The 22862-nt window shown below is 35.4% G+C and overlaps 1 protein-coding gene across 1 annotated transcript in view; it reads right to left on the bottom strand.

The window, feature by feature from the left end:
* The window catches only part of LOC121414962 (glycine receptor subunit alphaZ1-like), a 38973-nt gene extending 19396 nt beyond the window's left edge, over window positions 1–19577 (bottom strand). The window contains exons 1-3 of the mRNA XM_041608010.1: window positions 19034–19577; window positions 941–1026; window positions 288–355 (exon numbers count right to left, since the gene is read on the bottom strand). Coding sequence (XP_041463944.1) covers window positions 288–355; window positions 941–1026; window positions 19034–19128 — 249 coding nt within the window. The 5' untranslated portion in view covers window positions 19129–19577. The remainder of the gene's footprint in view (window positions 1–287; window positions 356–940; window positions 1027–19033) is intronic.
* Between the last annotated feature and the right edge of the window lie 3285 nt (window positions 19578–22862).

Here is a 22862-nt window from a genome sequence, read left to right as displayed (position 1 = left end):
CATAAGGATAAAGCTAAGAAATGACTATTAGATTTACCCCTTCAAAGTAACCAAAAATCATCTTCGAGCGGCCGATCGGGGGAAATATGGCTGAAAAAAAGTCCGCCCCCCCCCCCTATTGGCGAAGGCTGGATCCGCCCCTGATGTTGTTCCATCTTCATGGGCAAATAGGATTAAGTTGTAAGACAATGAATTAAGGAGGATCAAAATTGGTCAATGCCACTGTTGTTAATTTAACCTGAGGTTTTATATTATTAAAAAATTTGATGAATAGGCCCTATCCTTACCATTTTGGCCTCTGTCACTGGTCCCATGCTGTAAACATACATGCTAACACGAACCGTAATAGGTGGTCCTATATTTAGAGGGAAACGTACTACATTAAACACAATGTTCAAATTTATAAGTCATTTGGGGGTCATTTTTTCCTACAAAATGAGCTGGATAAATTAGCTTTATACTTGCACTTGTCATGTTCCATTTAATATTTATTAATGAAACATCAACAAACTATACAAAGGTAATAATAATTCATCCACAAGCATAAGTTGCTGATTGGAGGTCCTGGCTAAATTTGTTGGTACATCTTTGTCAGTTTGTGATTTTAAACGATTTTAGATGTTAATTTTTAATGTTGAAAAATAAGCAAATGTACGTTTGTACACTCAAACATTAGTTACAAAGGGGGAAATCAATTAAAATGACACAAAGCAAACCATATGAAAATTACAGTAGTACTATTAATCTATAAAAAAATCAACTTATCATTATATGATGTTTATACTGAAATCACAATTGGATTGCCTTATATATTTCAGTCATTCGTAGAATTTGTGGAGGGACACATTTTTTTATAAAGAAACATTTTGAACATTGAATTAAAGCCGAACATTAAGTGATTATTAAACAAATCTATTTATCTTTAGCAAAGTTGACTTACCTCCGAACCCAGGCCGTAACCTTTTATCATAACCATCAAGTATCCCGTTTAAAATTGTGACCGTTTGATTCTGTAATTCTCTTACGCTATAAAAGGGAAGAAATCAGAGCAAAAAAATCAAATAATAAATACCGGCCGCAATAAATAATATAGGTCAAGTTAGCAAAAAAGAAAAGTTTACCTTTATAAATAGAAAATAGATGTGAAGCATGATTCTGAGAATTTGATTAAAGTCGGATGTCAAACATGCGCCTTTTAATCAGATAAAATTCAAAACATTTCAACTTTCCCTTAATAAAATGATTTCAATCCTCATGAGATTAGTAATTAATTATTACCTAATCATTTTAGCTTAATGCTATTCAAAGGTAATATATATTGTAACGCTGAAAGAAACCGAGATCGGTACATTACTAGTAAACCAACAAATATTAAGACCGTGTGATGCAATCCAAAATTATTTATATAGATTTTCTAGAAGGATGAAGGTGGCCTTTATTGTACTTATGTCATTAACGATACAAAAATAATTACCTTGATTATGAAAATTACTAAACTTTCGATTTTTATTCGAAATATTTCTTTCCTACAAAATGCACAAAATATTATAGAAAGTATTCTACGAGACAAGATGTGCAAATATTTTGCATATATTATTGTTTCAAATAATTGCAATTACTATGAGGGTATTGTTCGTGATGTTGGAATATGAATATGTATAACCCAATTAGAAGCCCCTATAAATACAATACCCCCTCTTTACTTCTCTTTCTCTCTCCCTCCCCCCTCTATCTCTCCCTCTTCATACTCTATTCTTCTCCCCCTCACCCCTCCCCTCTCTCTCTTTAACTCCCTATTCCTCATTATTATCTGTCTACCTCTCTCACTCTTTAATTCACTGTCCCTTCCCCCTTTTGTTTCCCTTTCCTTGTTTCCTATCACTTTCTGTAAATTTATAGTGACATTCTAAGACATAGTAATGCTTGTAGGGATCTTTGTAAGAGGCTGTAGGACAATCTATGAATAATTTTCAACACGATGAAATCTCTTCTAAATTGAAATATATTGCGGAAAATGTTTTGAATAAAAATTCATGATTTAGTTCCACTTCCTCGTTTGTCTCAAAGCAAGCAATCCAACCTCTTTTAGCATAACTCTGCTTTTCAAGAATACCGCAGTGACTATATAATTAATCTCTTGATATTGCATTTATCCTAGAGTGAATTTACTCAATCCCAGAAATCTTTGAGTAAAAATCCACTCACCACTTTAATTGAAAAAATCCATTTAGTATGATATTGGGCAGTGCAAAGAGCTTTCCAGTCTGCAATTAAGTCAACGCTTCCAAACCCTGAAGGGTTCCCAACACGTTATAATTTGACTCTTACTCAATCTCTTCATTCAAAATGAATAGTTGGTGTCATAAAGACACGCCTGCATATAGCGGTGCGTGCACCAGTGGGTGCGTGGTGGTATAGGGATCGGGGTGACTAACATGTCTAATTGACATTTAAAATCATCGTATCGTGTTCTTAAAATTCTTATGATTCTTGATTGAAAACAAATTTCACGTGAATATGTCATGTTCACTTAACCCTAAAAGGACTGGGCTATTTGAGATGTACTGAGGACTGGGGGGGGGGGGGGGGAGGGGGGGCATCATGACCCCTCAGTCCTTTTAGAGTTAAAGGCCACTCGCAGGAAACTGTATGAGGTTGTCCCCAAAGCGACGAAGTTGACTCCTTTCGACCCATTTTTAAACGAAGTTCGATTTCACAAACTGTTTAAAAAAATGAATTATTTCCTTTATTGTCATAAATTTTGGGACAAAAAATATTGCAACCTGTACTTTCGATGATGAAGTGGTTTTTGGTTTGTCATGGCATGTGCAAGAATTAGCAGTTTTTACATATAGCTATAACTTTTTACCGATTCATTCGCGTATACGTGATTGCAGCGTTGAAATGATTTTTTTCTCCCACGCGCAACTTGAAATTATTTTGTTGGTGGATATCGAAATTGATAAATATTCCTGATTCTGAAAATGAATTTAGCGCATGAAAGCTGATTTAGAGATCATAAAAAACATCTTTCGCCATACAGCAAAAAGACACAAAGACCTATAAATTTTCAAGGAATTTAAAATAAATTTTCATGAGGAAGTAAACTGGATTAACCTAGCCAACAAACCGGTCAGATTTTCAGTCATAAAACTGCGTAATATTTATTAATGTTGTCAAAAGAATATTTTATCTGCTAGTCAAATTTAATTTGTTTTGTCAGTCAATTGCTGTTTACATGATGAATCCTGTCAACAATTACTTGAATAAAGGGGAAGAGAGGGCGGGGCGTAGTGCAAAATTTTATTAGATCTCATCTAAACATAAAATAAGGCTTGAAATATCAAACTGTAATCATTTTTTAATAGCTGTATGTCAGTGACAGAGGAATTTGAAATAGGGAATGGGGCAGAAGTGACGGAGGTAAGAGATAAAATGACCATCATTTTGTAGTGAAAACTTGTTTTTCCTTGTCAAGTTGAGATCGGCACCCCCGGCTAAAAAAAAATAAACGTTGACAAAACATTTGTTGTAAGACCTATTATATCGGATTTTATGCAAACATGGATGAAGATATCGCTCAGCTTCTGTAAAAAAATGCAGCTGCCTGTCTTGTAAAACTCTTAAAACCCCAAAGGAAATTAGAAGTGAAATTGACCAATCGGAAACAAATCATTGATAAAAACAAAATGATCCAAAATCTTTATGCATGTTAGTCTCTTGCCAACTATGTAATTGCTTATGAAAAACTCAAATTACTAGCTGGTTTAAAAATCGGCTTTATTTTTAATCATAACAGTCTCAATTTATGCGGTGTAATAATTATGCCAGGTGGGGCTTTTGTTTCATACATTTGCAAGTAGAAAATAACATATCGTTCGAGTGATTTATAGATTACATTTTTTTATACAGTTTGCAGAGGAAAATTAAACTTGTGAAATTCAGTACTTTAATGTATAAATATTTATTTACATAAACAAAAACTAATTTCACGAGGATAAATGTATTTCAGCTGTCGAACTTTGGAGATTTATGTGTACAACAGTCTGACTTTAATTCATAGAGAGCCCCAGACAGTTTATGAATCTAGAAAGAAACATTCAAAAAAGGAGCCGAATAAATTGTTTCCTCAAAGTATTTTTCTATCATTATTACATAAGACTGATGTTGTTGTGTTGGGGCGCTTTTGTAAAGCAGTTTTTCAAAATTGAATAGGCCTACTCGACCATATAAAATAAATTAAACATAATAAATGAATGAATATAAATAAATGAATAAATAAATAAACAAGTAAATAAATAAATAAGTAAATAAATCAATCAATCAATGAATAAATGATTGTCATTTTCGTATTTCACTATTTCCCATCTTCCTTTTCTTCCTTCTTTCCTTTTCTTTCATGTCTTTCTGCATCATTTTTTTATCATAATCATCTAAACGTATTATGACAATTTAAAGGAAGAAAACGTTGTTTAACATGCCTGATTTTCAATGAGAATCGTATTACATTGATTATTTAAGATGTAAAGATATTATCTTGCCATACTGATATGAACTGGGTAATAAAGATTGCAAAAATGACACACTGATATCCGAATAAGCTTTCACTAATAATCTCACCGAAGTCTGCCAGACTCTCTTCCCATGACATATCATATCAAATCATAATTGCCTCTTTATCCGCCGGAAAACGTTTTCATATTATACAATTTAACTCATTTTATATAATGAACGTCTCCAACGTTGTATTGAAAATGATCTTCTGAGTATATAGACGACCCACACAATAATTAGGCACAAATGAAACCTTAAGGGTGTCATTTCGTTTTTTATGAACTACGATTTCCTGTTTAATATTTGTTTTATCGTTATGCTATTTTCATCGATCAATCAATAATTATTCATTTTAAAAGCTTACCCATTTTTGTGAAAGGGACATTTCAACAAATTCGTTAAGCACAAAATATAATAATGAAGCAGTCGATTTCCTTCATAAAACGGCCTTTAAGCAACAGTGCCAACTGAGGGTAATAACATAATTGAAGAAAAATTGTCCTTTTATATGCCTAAGATTTTCAATAAAATATGTTGTTTTGGGGGAAGGCTTTACTACCTTTCCAAGTATATAGGAGTATAAGAATAAAATGTGTAAACATGGTCATGGATTCCTTTCGCAGTCATTATCAGAATGAATCAGTTAAAAATTGTAACATCTTCTCTATATGAAGAGTCATCTCATTATCGTAAATTTATTACAAGTGAGAGCGCGCATGTCTGTTTCCAAATAAGAATTTCTTTAAATGATGATATTATAATCCTTTTACAGTAAGAAATTCGGATCTGCAATGGATGCATGACACAAACCCTGACGGCAATCGTATGGAAAAAATGCGCGGTTGGGAGTGGATGTTGTACAAAATGCAATTTAATGATCTAAATCTAAAGTGTCTAAGTAACGGTATTAATATAGAAATCAGTACGTGCACTGAACTGCACATCTCATGCAAAAGCTGCCATATTCACAACACGTTCGTTTAAGAAGAAAAAAATCAACCGGTGCCTAATCGATCTCTTTGGAATGTTAGCGATAAAATGAAAGAATGCCTTGATATACGTGTTTAAAATAAATTATGGATTCCTGACACAATAAATCTAAATCACATTGCATATAACCCATGGCACTGGGAGCAATTTTTTTCAAAATAGAGGTTCTGGACTATTAATTTTGTTCAGATAAAAAATGAAAGCAAAAATATTTCACTCCAAGATGCTTTTGAAGTTGGTATAAAAAAATTGAAAGGCAAAAAAGAGTTATTGCTCCCAAATGACACAGATTTTGGAACAATACTCCTTTTTTTAATGTTTTATTCATTAATGTTTTTATTCATTCATTCATATTTTGCTTTTCAACCTGATTTCCAGGGGGTACTGCTGCTGGATATGGTGACATATAAGCTGCCCCCTGAAAAAATCTTATACCCCTTTCAGTAACTCGCTGGCCCGGGCCGCGTCTTTTTTTTCCCCCTACCGTTACTGCGTAAAATTGCAGAACTTCACTCAGGAAGCGACTTGTGCGAGAGGCTACACAGAACACACGCAGTACGCATGAGCGTGGACTCCATGCATCCATGCAATATGTGTATAGCAACCGTTAGCGCGCGTGATTTGAGCTGAGCTGAGCTAAAGCTAACTAGCTAGCGCTAGCTAGCTATATTAGCTAGATGCATGATATATCAGAGTACGTACGTACGTACGCGAGTCGAGTAGATAGATCGAGTGCATGGTCATATGGAATATGTGCATTTGATACGTCTCGCTCTCAAGTTGCCCAGCAATCTTTAATTTTAACCACGTTAGTTTTATTTTCACCGTGAAAGAAGTACAGCTAGCTGTGGTGTATAGGTATATAGTCTACCATAATGTCAATTGAGAACACCATGGACCCTGCCATGGAGAGCTTGATCACGGTCGGTGTCAGTGACACTGACAGTGAAAGGGACTTCACTACAAGTACTACTACGTCTGTTACGTGTACAACTCCATGGATACCATTATACTGCCACTGCATGCACTGTACTCATCTAGATTACATTATGTGTACGCAGCTAGCCCATATAACATGCATTGCAAGCCGACGCGATCGACGAACAAAGTCCACGCGCATGCGTATAGTGCGGGTGTACTGCGTAATTCATATTCTCTATAACTTCTATATTGATAATAGCCTCTCGCACTAGTCGCTCCTGAGTGAAGTTCTGCAATTTTACGCAGTAACGGTAGGAAAAAAAGACGCGCCCGGGCCAGGCCCGGGCTATAAGTCGTAAAATTTTGATATAAATGGCGCGGGCCAAAATAGCCCGCGCCAGGCCCGGGCTATTTTGGTGCTGCTTTTATCAGCACCAGGCCAGCGCCAGGCCCGCACCAGGCGCCGACCAAAGAGTTTATGAACGATAGCAGCACCAGGCCCCGGCCAAAATTCCTCGCACGGTCAAAGGTCACACAATTCTGGCCGTGCCTCCGCATCGAATATTCAGCGAATACGGAACACTTCTGCTCTGTATATGGCGTGTTCAGTTACCATGACAGTTTGCCCTAGCTTACGTGCCCGAGTTTTTGAATGGGTGATCGTAAAAGTGGTGCGGCTCTGCTATAGTTACTGAAAGCAATTTTTATCGCTTGGTGCGGACTATCTTAGCGCGGGCCTGGTGCGGACCAAAAAATCATGAGTTACTGAAAGGGGTATTAGAGGGTGTCCCCCAGCACCACTGCTTCCCAAAGGCGATGGTATACGATCTTTATATTAAAAAGTATATGGACCCACGGTACTGAAAGTGAAACCCGTCCTCCAATACTAGCGGCAACGGTTTATTATGCTCTTTAAGGCATGGTCACACCGCCCAAGCGTTGTTGGAGCGGTCGTGGAGCGGAGAGAAAAAAATCATCACCGCTCGCTATACCGTTCACCATTTTCGATTGTTTTTTTTTATGTTTTCGATTTTTTCCCCCAATTTCGAGAGCGAAATTCGACCCTCTGTCCCTACCGCTCCATGACCGCTCCAACGACGCTCGGGCGTATGGCAAGCCGTATTGATATATTTTGTGATTTTGTGATATCACGAATTCGAATTACTGATATCACTAATTCGAATTACTGATATCACTGATTCGATTTAGTGATATCACTAATTCGATTTAGTGATATAACCAAATCGAATTAGTGATATCACTAATTCCCATATGTTTTTCACACAAATCCCTTTTTTGATATCAAGAAATAGAATTTGTGATATCACTAAATCGAATTAGTGATATCACGAAATCAAATTAGTGATATCACAAATTCGAATTTGTGATATCACTAAATGAATTTGTGATATCAAAAATTCGAATTAGTGATATCACTAATTCGAATTAGTGATATCACTAATTCGATTTAGTGATATCACTAATTCGAATTAGTGATATCACAAAATGACAAAAGAAATTTAGCACTCATGTTGTGAAAGATATCGCTTTGATTCCGAGCTTTACTTTAGTGCTAGAATTCACGTGGTATTTTGAGCTTTACTTTAGTGCTAGAATTCACGTGGTATTTTGAGCTTTACTTTAGTGCTAGAATTCACGTGGTATTTTGAGCTTTACTTTAGTGCTAGAATTCAAGTGGTATTTTGAGCTTTACTTTAGTGCTAGAATTCACGTGGTATTTTGAGCTTTACTTTAGTGCTAGAATTCACGTGGTATTTTGAGCTTTACTTTAGTGCTCAAATTCAGCTCTGTTTCTATCGCTAGTTTAGCGTTTTAATTCACTTGGTATTTATTACATTGATGCAAAAAATAACCTGTGATCTAAACCTTTACATTAGTGCAATAATTCAGTTCTGATTTTTTTTTGCACTTTATTCGTTTAAATCGATTGACAACATATCAAGAATGAAATTAAGGATATGTTGCCAATTTCTATGTAATCATTCAGTAATTCTCTTTTGACGTATGATATTTTGGGGGTTGTTTTTTTTATTACAAAAAATGAACAACTTATACTTTATTTGCATTTTTATGGTTGAAATTTAGTTTTGAGTGGCACATTAGACAAAAAAAATGAACGCTAATTGTGCAAAAATTGGCAACATATCAGTAATTCATTTCGTGATATGTTGCCAATTTGTTGTTTTTAAATATTATTATTATTTTTTCGACATCGCGTCTACTACACACTCTCGCTAAACTACACTCACGTTGCCAAAATTTTCATGTGCCAGTCCATCATTAATTATCTCTTCATGTTTTATGGACAATTCCAAATTTGAGTACCGTAAGTAACGGTGTATTAACCGCACCTTTTTCTCGGCGGGGCAGAAGCAAAAGTCGGGGGTGCGGTTTATACACGGTGACGGGTCTGAGCCAGCCCGCCGTAACCCCTCCCGTACATGTACGATGTCTGCCAGTTCACAACACATCGAGTGGCCGGGCGTAGCCGCCCAGGCAATGTCGTTTAGAGGGGTATGAGCCGCAGGTAATGGGAAGCGATTATTGCAATATTAATTAAATGTTGTCCATAACAAACGCACCCACCTTCATGACACTAATTTTGACTTTATTCTCGATTCAAAGTAGTGAAGTTCCCTTACAACGCAATCTCTAAGCTCACTCAACTCTCGCTCAGCGGCATAGTTGCCAGAGTTGGCATAATTATGCTTTTTGGCATAATTTGGACCGCTTCAGCATCTGGCATTATGCTTGGCATAATTTGACAAAATTTAGCATAATTTTAGCATAATTTGGACTTTTTTTGGTGAAACCATGTGGGGACATGTGGGGGCACGTGCCCCCCCAATCGGTTGGCAAAAAAAAAACGGGGAAAAGGAGAAAAAGAGGGAAAAAGGAAGAGAAACGTAGTGGGGGAAAGAAGAAATTGTTTATCATAGTATTATGTTATGTAACATAAGAAGCATTTTTTCACAACTTTACTTTTTTGCTTAATTGTGTCTTCATTGTTCCTGGCGCTCACATAGACTTTTTAACGAGATATATAAAACTGCTGTACTAAAGCCTCCCGTTTTCAAATCAATGTACAACAAAATAATACATTTCCTCTCAATTAGAGTTATTATTGTTTTAAGTAGTAATATATTCTTTTTTATGACTACTGAAAGTTATTGCCCTATTTTAAGGTCTTAATATAAAACATTTCCTGTCCGTGCTAACGTTCGCATTAGTGGATTGGTGAGATTTCTGCTCTTCATGAACTCCTAAAATCAGTCCTTAAAATGTAGATTTTTCTGATCTGAATATCAAAAAATTTTAGCTCGCACTTCGCCCTCGCAGTATTTCATTAGTGAGATGCGTATGATAATCATGATTACAATGACTTCAAAAAGTGCTCCATGTGTTTAGATATAATTCTAACAAAATCAGCAAGCGCTTGGCACTTGCATTAGATTACTATGGTGAGATATGTACACTCTGACTAAATGGATTCGTAGTCCTTAAAATATCCATGTTTGGGGTCAATATATACAAAAATTTCAGCTCGCGCTTCGCGCTCGCATCATTTGGTTAGTCAAATACGTAGGGTCTTAGAGAATTCCTACAAACAACCCTTAGAATGCCCCTCTTCAGGTCTATATTTCCTAAATTTTCAGCTCGCACTTTCGCGCTTGCAGTATTTGATTAGTAAGATACGTATGATAATCATGATTACATGACTACAAAATGTGCTTCATGACTGTGTTTAGATGTAATTCTAACAATTTAAATCAGCAAAGGATGGCACTATAGCATTAGATGACTATGGTGAGATATTTATACTCTTAATGGATTCTAACATATAATCCTTAAAATTTCCTTGTTTAGGGTCAGTATATACAAAAATTTTAGATCGCGCTTCGCGCTCGCATTGTTTGTTTAACGAGACAGTTAAGTATCATGATTACAAAACAATTCGCTTATAATGTCAATTTTTAGCCCTCAATATCAAAAATTTTCAGCTCACGCTCGCATTATTTAATCAGAGAGTTACATATTCGTTTGATGGCACTGCATGTCCTTAAAATATCTCTATTAGGTCAGTATACCTGACAACTGAGCGCGCTTCGCGCGCTCCGGCCTAAGTGACCCGAGATTTTTGCTGGTGCCCCCCCCCCATGCCGTGACCCACGGTACGCCACTGGCAAGTCTAATTATCTGTTTTTAGAATTGATGTTCGAAATTTGTTTAAACTTTTTTTTCCAGATGTCTTGTTAAACCTTAAACTTGAATGTTGTAGGTGTTTTCAGATGCCTTGATATACCTAAACTTGAATGGTTTAGGTACATGTGTCATCAGATGCCTTGGACCTTTGACTTGACTTCTGTGTTAATTCACTTTCCACATGCTATTTTATACATTAAACTTGAAACTCGTGTGTTCAGATACCTTGATATACCGGGTACATACATGAAACTTGCTGCTGTCTTTCCACTTGTCTTTTTTATACATTACACTTGAATTTTACTATGAGATGCCTTGCCATACCTCAAACTTGATGACTTAATTGTTATACCTCAAACTTTACTTTTGTAGTTATTTTCATATGCTTTGCAAACTTTGACAACTAACAAATATACATGCCTTGTTATACCTTATTAAGTAACTGCATAGCCTTACAACCAATTCTATTCAAAACCAAAAAGAGGTACTTCCTCCCGTTAGTGTGCGAATTGCAGAATCTAGCTTATATGTCGGTCAATTCCCATGTAAAATGTATGCAGTTGGCAAGTACATGTGTACTCCTGTTTTCATGAAGTAAGACTGTTATCTGCTTCTGAATTTTGGTAGCTATGTAATTGTTATACATGTTGGTAGATGCATTGTTATGCTTGTATATAGATTTGATATTAAGTCATGAGTTTAAAGGTCAGAAGTCTGAGGTATTTCATTTTGTGCATGCACACATTATAGATTATATCAAAATACTTATGTTGACTCAGGGTCTTTGTGAAAATACCTCACAAATAAGCTGCAGATGCCAATAATTATACCAGACATCTATATGCGTCATTTTGTGTTGTTCTTTCTCTGGTTGTAATTCAGTTGTGCATAGCGCATGACAGATGTTGATTCATGATGTAATAATCGCAGTTAAAGAACAAATGGGTTGAGAAAAAAAATATACCATTTTTAAATTTTATTTTAAGCAGTCACAAAATTTGAGACAGAAATATTCAATAATGTTGTTAATCGTCTTTTATAGATTTGAAGCAATTCCTGCAGCATCATACAGAAAAAAGATATAACATGAATTTTACATGCTTACGACAAGAGAGTTTCCCCCTCGGTTACTATGTCAACCAAGTATTCCCATGCAGGATCTAAAAAACTTATTTTGAATATAGAACTATACCCCTTTTCAGCAAGCTTGACTATTTTGTTTATTAAAGATTAGAATAAAGACAGGCAGGGTGTGAGTGGCGATGCAAGGCTGGATGCATTTTGTTTGTGGGGGGGGGGGGGGCTCAGGCCAATATTTTGTTTATGTTTTTTTAAGTCTTCACAATCTGGACAAGATACATACAGGTTTTCATACCCCCCGCCCCTTCTTTCAGGCTTCTCCCAGTGCATGAGAACCGTGCAAGTCATTGCATTTTTGCATCTACTGAGCAAATTGATTATTGTAAATAAATTGTCAATTTTTTTTATTATTTTTTTATATTTGATTTTATAATCTTCAAAAAAAAATCAAATTTTATTTTTCAATTTTTTGTTTTTTTAATAGTTTTTATTTTATTTATATAGACATATTTATTTATTTCATTTGATTTAAAAAAATTGTTAAGTTATCTCACCCATTTTTGCATAAATTTTTAGCGTAATTTAGTATTTTTTTCTGCTCCATGTTGTTATTTCATTTGGCATAATTTTAGCATAACTTTGCGGTCCTCCCTAGCATAATTTCATTTTGAGCGCTGGCCACACTGCTCAGCGGTGACAAAATATCTCTTTAAATTCGCCAACTAAATTTCAACCATAAAAATGCAAATAAAGTATAAGTTGTTCATTTTTTGTAATAAAAAAAACAACCCCCAAAATATCATACGTCAAAAGAGAATTACTGAATGATTACATAGAAATTGGCAACATATCCTTAATTTCATTCTTGATATGTTGTCAATCGATTTAAACGAATAAAGTGCAAAAAAAATCAGAACTGAATTATTGCACTAATGTAAAGGTTTAGATCACAGGTTATTTTTTGCATCAATGTAATAAATACCAAGTGAATTAAAACGCTAAACTAGCGATAGAAACAGAGCTGAATTTGAGCACTAAAGTAAAGCTCAAAATACCACGTGAATTCTAGCACTAAAGTAAAGCTCAAAATACCACGTGAATTCTAGCACTAAAGTAAAGCTCAAAATACCACGTGAATTCTAGCACTAAAGTAAAGCTCAAAATACCACGTGAATTCTAGCACTAAAGTAAAGCTCAAAATACCACGTGAATTCTAGCACTAAAGTAAAGCTCAAAATACAACGTGAATTCTAGCACTAAAGTAAAGCTCAAAATACCACGTGAATTCTAGCACTAAAGTAAAGCTCAAAATACCACGTGAATTCTAGCACTGAGGTAAAGCTCGAAATCAAAGCGATATCTTTCACAACATGAGTGCTAAATTTCTTTTGTCATTTTGTGATATCACTAATTCGAATTAGTGATATCACTAAGTCGAATTAATGATATCACAAAATCGTATTAGTGATATCACTAAATGAATTTGTGATATCAAAAATTGGAATTAGTGATATCACATATTCGATTTAGTGATATCACTAATTCGATTTAGTGATATCACTAATTCGATTTAGTGATATCACAAATTCATTTTGTGATATCACAAATTCGAATTAGTGATATCACTAATTTCTATTCATTTACTACACAAACCCCTTTTTTGATATCACGAAATAGAATTCGTGATATCACAAATTCAATTCCTGATATCACTAATTCGAATTTTTGATATCACAAATTCATTTAGTGATATCACAAATTCGAATTTGTGATATCACTAATTCGATTTAGTGATATCACTAATTCGATTTAGTGATATCACAAATTCTATTTCTTGATATCAAAAAAGGGATTTGTGTGAAAAACATATGGGAATTAGTGATATCACTAATTCGATTTGGTGATATCACTAAATCGAATTAGTGATATCACTAAATCGAATTAGTGATATCACTAAATCGAATTAGTGATATCAGTAATTCGAATTCGTGATATCAGTAATTCGAATTCGTGATATCACAAAATCACAATATATATCAATACGGCTTGCCATACGGGCGGTGTGACCAGGCCTTTAGATTTTCTAAATCAAATCTTTTTATACCTTTTAGTAATCTAGCATGAATGAGTTTTATATTCCTTGAGGCGTACTATGTGTAATATAATACTAATCACTTACTGAATCATTCATCCATCCATTCACACCCTATATTCGATAACAACTCTCAGTATTCAATATTTATTTCAACTTATCCACATATAATTCGTGCATTTGTTATGTATCTATAATATGCGAAGCCGTTCGTCGACTTTTTTTTACTCTAAATCTTATTTATTCAGATGTCTTATTTTACAAATACCTTACTTTACATTTTGTTACAATTTTACTTGGATGCATTTCAATTGATTTTATTTATCTCAATTTTCTTTTTTTTTTTAATATCTGATCAGGAACGAAAATCCCGGTATGTTTGTATAATGATGCTAAGCCTATTATGATGTCGTAAATAAGATATGACACAAATATGTTTCTTAAACAGGTGTCTTGTCTAAGGACATGAAGTAGACGATTATCTCGTTTGTTATGATGGTTGTGTATCAAAGTGACGGGTCAGGGTTGGTATTTTATATAGACGTTGTCTTAGCAGTTTATTCTTCCCACAAGCGCTAGCTCTGAGAACACAACGCATGTATTTTAGGTAGTTGACTGGCTTTATCATTATCTTTGTCATCCTTGTCGTCGAGATCATTGACTTCATCGTCACGATTATCGTCATCATCAATTCCAGGGTATTGTTTGTTGATTGATCAACCATTATATCTCCAGTTGTTGTCATGATAACCATCAAGGTCATCACCATCATCATCATCAATATCATCATCATCATCGTCATCATCACCATCACCATCATCATCAGCATCATCACCATCACCATCACCATCACCATCATCATCATCACCACCATCATTATCATCATCACCATCACCACCATCATTATCATCGTTATCATCATCATCACCATCGTCATCATCATCGTCATCATCTTCATCACCATCATCATCACCATCACCACCATCATCATCATTATCATCATCATCATCATTATCATCGTTATCATCATCATCATCACCATCGTCATCATCATCGTCATCAATTACACATTCATAACATTTGAAATAACATATTCATGCAAATCGATTTATAACATTCAACTTAAAATAAAAGGATAGAAAACCCACAATGATTTGACATATTATGCGACAATATGTTCGAAATATTAATTTTGCATTTTCGTGGACAGTCCGTAGATTCTGAATTGGGAGTATGTGATGCGTCTTAGCCATGCATCATTGGTTTTTACCAGTCCATCTTCCATATTGTTGTTTTCTCATTTTCACTTTATTAATTCTATGCAAACTTACAATATATTAGATAGCCAAGCGCGATTGGTCCATTGCGCGTCACGTGATATGATCGAAATCCATGTATTTTCTCAGCCTGTCCACCTTCGATGAATATATTGACTAACCGGTCCATGAATATATTTTTTACGTGTATGGCGCCCTCTTGGGGATTAGATGTTACCATGCATTATCGGCCTGCCTTGGACCTGGACTGGGCTCGAACTTAGATTTAGATCTAGGGCTAGGCCTAAACAAAGTTGATTTGAATAGAAAAGGGCCATTCACTGCGTTAGACTAACGTTACTTAGATATATATAGATCAAGATCTAATGTTAGATCTATACCAGTTCAATCAATCACTTTGAATATCATAAACACGCTGCACGCATCATTAGGCCTAACTTTATCTTCATCACTAGAGGCTATCTAATATAACAGATATTGACTGATGGGATGTGTAAAAAAAACATTCTTTGGACCACCTAAAGGATTAATATTTTCCCTCGTGGTCATATTTTCCCTCCGCGCTGCGCACTTCGGGAAAATATAACCCCTCGGGAAAATACAAATCCGGCGGTCCAAAGAATGTTTATATTACACACCCCATTAGTCAATATCTGTATAATAGCAAAATGTGAATCGGTTTAACAAACTTCATATTGTCCTTTATCAATAATCTGTACATGACACCTAAAACATGTAAAATGGAATGGAATAAATACGATAAAAGTAAGAATTACCGGCATTTTTTATTTTCAGGGTGGTTAGTTCATTATTATGATGAAGGAATTGTGCTTTTTTGTACTTATTGTTCTTTAAAAAACAGAAATGCATTGCGAATTGATGTGGCAAATAAATCCAAAGATCATAACACCTTGAAAGCAGTTGTTTCACTTTGCACATGGCCTTTCTTTTCAAAGGTCATTATGCGAGAATGTTGGAGATGGAAGTAATAATATTGCCTCGGGAAAGCATGAACAAACCAATGTGTGGTGCTACCTCAAGCAAGCTTGATGCATGATGATCGCTGGATGTCTTAATTAACATATCACATGAAGAAGAGTAAAACAATCATATGGGGTCTTATTTTGGGTACATCCAAGTTGAATAAAGCTTTATGAGGTAGCGTAGATAATAATAGCAATAATTAACATTTATATAGCGCTTAATACGTATTGGAAGCGGCACTGCATGGCTTAATTCACCATCCCTTTCTAAGCGATAAAATGGTCGTGAAAAATGATTATTACAAAAGTATTGTGGTGGAGGTGGTGGTAAGGATGAAGAAAAGGAAGAAGAAGATGATGATGGTGGTGATGATGATGATGATGATGATAATGATGATGACGATGGTGATGATGATGATGGTGGTGATGATGATGATGATTATGATGATGATGATGGTGATGATGATGATGATGATAATGATGAAGATGATGAGGATGATGATGATGACGGTGATGGTGATGAAGATGATGATGACTATGATGATGACGATGATGATGATGATGGTGGTGATGTTAGTGGTGGTCGTCGTCTTGAGGATGATGATGATGATAATGATGGTGATAATAGTGATGAGGATAAATGGATAATGGTGATGTGATGCCGGTGGTTGTGGTGACAAATAAAAATACAAGACTGTTATATCTTGACGGTATTTATGAATGCTACAGCTCGTTACTTCAAAGAAAGCCAAGTCACAAAGTTTCCACATTTCTATACGGGGGGGGGGGGGTCCCTTACCCGTCCACTAAGGAATCCAACCTTCCCCATTATTAAACGTTTCGATGTAATAAGGCATGAATAAGCTATCAAACATAGCGGGATACCCTATAATTCATGTTATACTCTGTCACGTGATCTTGATAGTATGTAATGTCACGTGACCAGGCTTTGCAACCAAATATATGATTTGTATTAGAGGCCACCAAGAGTGGTTTTGATCAGTTTCGGATTGCAATATTTTCTTTTAGGGTTATACTTTCTTCTATATGTTCATACTGTGCATAATTAGATGTTCCAAGAAAACACAATGTACTATTCTTTATAGTTTTTGGTAAAGACGCAAATTTTGTTTATTTGATGTATGTCCAAATTACCCACCAATTCTGAAATTCTGTTGTTACATTCGTTCTCCTTCATAATCGTGTGATTAATTAGTATGCCAACTTTGGAAGTAATTTGATGAATGATTTCGGGTCCTTTTCAGAAACTCTTTTGATTCCTAGTTTTCATTTTGTCACCCTTGCACAACAGTATAGGGTATGTGGAAGTTTTCCCCTCTATTTATCATGTTCAAAGATAAAACATTTTATGGTAGTGAGTTATTACTTTTTCATTAGTGTGTTAGGATGGTCCAATTGTAGCAAGGTAAAGATGAGAATCTCCTCACTTACGTTACTTTTAACAGGAAATTCTTGGCGAATTCATGTGTGTCTTTATTGTTTTAGGCTTCTCACATCTTCAAAATAAATGAAAAGTTGGGCAAGTGACTGGTTTTACTGCCAGTGTTACTATGAGTGGTAGTACCTTTTAAATGCCTATTCTTTCATACTCTACATTATTTTATCATATTTACATTTATTGAGGTTTGATTTATTTTTCTTATTAGTACATATTCAGTCTTTGTTTGATAATGTATAATGCTGCCAGAATGAAAGCAGCATGAGCATTTGTATAAACTAGTTTAAACGCCCCCCCCCCTCCATCCTCACCCCCTCTCTCTCCCTTTCTGTCCCCTCTATTTCTCTCTTCTCAATTCCTCAGTAATTCCAGATACCCACGTTGGTAAAGTCAAAGAAAGAATACCAATTGTTTTCATTATATCATACGAACCTCGATGTATAAATTCTCTTTCTTTTCACCTCACGCCTTTATCTCACACTAAGCTAAATCTTACTGTTTGTTCACTTTTGTTTGTTTTAGTCCTTGTGATCTTATTTTTTTGTAATTACTTTCTTGGCTTTTGTTGTGTTGTAAATTATTACTATTTTGCAGAATCTTACTTTTCAATTTGTGTATTTGATTTCCTATTCATACAGAACCATTATGTTTTATTTTCATACCATTCATCAATGTTTTATCCTGTTGAAGAAGTTTTAATAAATCCCCTTCCATCCCCCTCACAAAATATGCGAGTGCCAAGCAATACTAAATCTTTTCATTTTTATTTAAACTTATCCCCTTCACCCCATGATTATCTTCTGTTTCACACCATATTCATGTTAACAATTTTTGAATGAATATGATAAACGAACCAATATTTTATAAATAAAATATTATAATCATCTCCAATTTTTTTTTCAGATGAGCTCGCACATTGTCTTTGTTTCATATCAATATAATTAGATGCATGATAGATGTCACTTTTACAGTGCCATGTAAACTTAACGATATACAATCAATCTTAATTCAAATTAAATATCTTTGGGAATGTTATTTTTATTTCATCTCCATATACCAGACATACATTAAGCTGTAGGAGCCTAGAAACATTCTTGATCATGTTGGTATAATATGTGTTCTATACAAGCAACACTCATCATTATTATCTTATTATATTCATTTAACTTTTGCCCAATACTGACATAAATCGGAAAATAAATGTCATATCTCATGTATTAATGATATATCTTCAGTATGCTAAGATTTAGCATGAACGTGAATGAGGCGCCTACATTAGTATGGACTCCAGTGAAGTCCGATAGGTTCGAAAGTATTGTCTATGTGTCGAACCATCGTTGTCTCCACTCCAGAAATTATCCGATGTCTAAATGACAGAGCGATTGGGGGAATTTTTTGCTTATAAGCCTACAAAATGTATTCACCAGTGAAATAAAATGACTCAGATACTTACTCGTCATCGTTTGATTTCGAAGCTGCTTGGCATTGTTCGATCAGGGGCACAACGACGAGGAATAAGAAGACATACGTCACCCCTCCGTATTTCATCGTCGGGTTCGATGTTTAGAATGCTAACTCTTCCTATATTAATGATTGCAATAGTTCATTCCTAAACTAGAATAATTGACTAGCTTGTGGTGAGACTGAATTGGTATATGATTATATTACTCTCTGTAGTCAATGTGTCACAATGTAATCACACGTCTCAATCGATGTTCAGGCGGGAGTTTCCAACGCAAACAATTAGAAGTGTCTCAAATGACCTTTTCGAAGGAGGGTCCCGATATTTAAGGATGTCGGAAACAAAAGGCAGCTACCGCGTAGAAGCGATATCGTAGACAATCATCAACTATAGTTGTTCCAACTGTAATTTATGTTGCGTGATCGACTTGCACATTAAAAATCGCCTTCAAGTGTTTCAGTACTTAACATGTTTAATAAGAAACTGGCTTTAACCTCAGTGTAACATCTACGTATATAACGGTACAAGAAAAGTATTGATCCATGCCCCCTTTCTTTAGCGGGACTTAAGTTCATTCAGTTATTAATTGTCAAGGGGTTCGTGTTAAGACAGTAAACCTCAATCCTGACCGAACAAACCTAAATCATGGGTAGTTTGTCAAACACATTGATCAACGATTATTCATGATGTATTCAGTCAGTCATTCATTTCACCTTCTTAAATCTTTAAACCTTTCGGCCTTTTTATCTCTCCGTATATCAGAAGATAAGTATCAGAGATAAGCCGTATTCATGGTAATGGAGTCTTTGAATCCGCTTTGAATTAGGTTATACAAGACTTTGGCTTGTTTATTGTTCAATAATATTTGAAAAAGTAGAAATATTTCATTAAGTCATTGCCTATTGGGACTCGAACCAACAACCTTGCCATTGTAAGCACAATGATTACCCCCATGCTGGCGCATTGCCGCCAACTGCCTATAACTTGTAGATTCGTGTTTATAAAAATGTGCAGTCTTTGACGAAATAAACCTGATTCTGACGCCGGGAAGAAATGTAGGAAAAAAATCATTTAGCCTCCCGGCCGCCACCACCACTTTGATAACCATACCCGGGCCCATGGTAATAATGGCAAATTTATGAACAAAAAAAAATCAAACTGTGTTCAGAAAATGAATTGCATATAGAGTAGTATTAACTTGATAATACAGCTATAGCGCTTATTTTAAGACCATTTCTGTAGTTAGTGAAAACCCAAATTGATTTTTACAAAAGACTGTCATCTGAACTCATACTGAACCGTATAGGTTTTATTACAAAAGACGGTTTGTAAAATCAATAAGGACTGTGTAGCGAATTCCATCTAAGACGTAATCAGTTAAAGAACAGAAAACAAAGGAAAATCAATGAGAAGGGTGGTTCGATAAGCATCGACAAGTTCGACTATAATCATGACTCCACCCTCCCCTCCCTCTCTGCCCAGTGGCGGATCTATGGGGGAAGGGGGTTTAACACCCCCCCCCCCCTCTTGTGCTGCCAAGTTAAAAATAAAGGGGGAAGAAGGGGGAAATATAGGAGGAAAGTAGAAGAAAAAGGAAAGATAAAAATAGGAGAAAAATGAGTGAATAAAACATGTGAGGGGAAGAATTGGAAAAAAAAAACTTTCATGGCACTATGTGAATTTTTCTCTTGCGCTTGCATTGCAGATCTTGTTCAATAGGCTGAAATGAAACGTAAAATATCCGGGTTTGAAGTAAAAATACAAAACATATTTCAGCTCGGACATTGACCTTTCGAAATTTCGTTTGATTTAAAAAGAAGTGCTATAGAGAAATGTCTCGTTTTGTGATCTGAATCCCTCTGAAAATTTTCAGCTGACGCTGCGGGCTCACATTATTTGATTTATGAAGTACTTATTCACTTCGTGTTCTTTATAAATATTTCTTTTTTCGAAAGTTAGATCCGCCCCTGAAAATAGAAATAAAAATCGGCTCGTCGCTTCGCGGCTCGTGTGTGACGATCCTTCTGGTCATTCCCATTGGAACCTTGGAAAAAAAGCTAGATACGCCCCTACAGCCTCCTTAAACTTACTCCAACCCGCGGCCTCCCTCCCCTTCTATTCTCGTCCCTTTGCCCTAAACCGACATCTATAAAGCTCTCAATTTACATCTTCTACGCTCTCTTTTTTTTCCAACAACAACCCCCTTCCCTTCTCTCTAAACCTATTTCTTATTAGTACATCATACTTGGGGGGGGGAGATCCCCTGATGAATGATAATTAACAACTAATAAATAACCATTACTGCCATACAGTGGCGTTCTACCGCAAATAGAGAACATTCATTTCGTACCAGAAAAAAATATGTTAAGCAAAAAAAAGGTCGAAGGTCGTCAGATGTTGGGACTCGTTCGGGGGGGGGGGGGGCCGGGAGACGTCCCTAATGCTGTCATACAGATTGTTGTAATATATTTTCCTTGTCCGTTATTTTCAAATTGATTGATTGCTTGATGTCATTCGTCAAGAATATCACAAGATATACATGCCAAGAATACCCTACAGGATAACTCATGAAGGCCCGAAGGCATTGTTTTCGATGGGGTACTATTGTAATATGAAAACATTATTATAACAACAAAGTGTATTGTCTACGACAAGTACAAGAACATGGTTAAAAGGTTGCATATCCATTAATTAATTAATTTGCAAAAGCCTGAAGCAAAGAACAATTATATACTTTATTAGATATAAGATTATATTTTAACGCACCCTAAGTTATCTACAACATCGAAAACCAACATTGTACAAAATGTGTGTGTGTGTGTTTTTTTTTACTGGGAATACTATTCTCAAGTAGATTCCTACGGAATCGACTTGACGACTTGGCGAGATAAAGTATCTCGCCAAGTCGACATAAAAAAGTTACATGTCGACATGGCAAGATACGTTATCTCGCCATGTTGACTTATAAAAAGTTATATGTTAACATGGCGAGATATTTTATCTTGCCAAGTCGACCTATAAAAAGTTATATGTCAACTTGGCGATATATTTGGACTTGGACACTTCATATCTTGACATGTCGACATGTAATGTTTTATAAGTCGTATTGGCAAGATAAAATATCTCGCTATGTTGACATATATCGTTTTATAAGTCAACTTGGCAAGATACAGCATCTCGCTATGTTGACATATAGCGTTTTATAAGTCGGCTTGACGAAATAACGTATCTCGCCATGTCGACATAATAAGGTTATTATGTCGACATGGCTAGATAAAGTATCTCGCCAAGTCGTCAAGTCGATGGCACTCTAAAGGCTCCGTAGATTCCAGTTAAGGTATTTCTTTAACGCACTCTTAAAGTGAAGAATTTTGAAAACATTTTTAACTTTATTAGCAAGACATTTGAAGAAATGGATGCCACTGAAAAAAGCTCCCTATATGACCTTTGCGATTTGGTAATACAAAATCAAAATTACTATAACTAATATCGTACCCGTGGATATTTGGGAAACGGGTGAAATTTTCGGCTATGTAACGGTCTAATGTATCTGAATAGAGCATTCTATACACATGCATTACTAGTTATTTAGATGTTTGACGTAGATGGATTAATCCTGCTTTTTCATGTTCATTACATTCAACGTGTGTTCTTGGGCCTAAAACGTTACATGAATCTTACAATCTTATTCTGAATTATTCTTAACTTATTTTTATCCGTCACACCCAGACTACCTTACCAAGCCGCATAGTCGAATAGACGTTGTATTAAAGCAAAGCACTCCCCCTTCTGAATATCAACAATAATGTTGGCCCCCCCC

The sequence above is a fragment of the Lytechinus variegatus genome, chromosome 1 (assembly GCF_018143015.1).
Source record: "Lytechinus variegatus isolate NC3 chromosome 1, Lvar_3.0, whole genome shotgun sequence".
In the NCBI taxonomy this organism is placed as follows: domain Eukaryota; kingdom Metazoa; phylum Echinodermata; class Echinoidea; order Temnopleuroida; family Toxopneustidae; genus Lytechinus; species Lytechinus variegatus.
The sequence above is the reverse complement of the archived record's forward strand: the minus strand, read 5'-3'. Positions and strand labels throughout refer to the sequence as shown.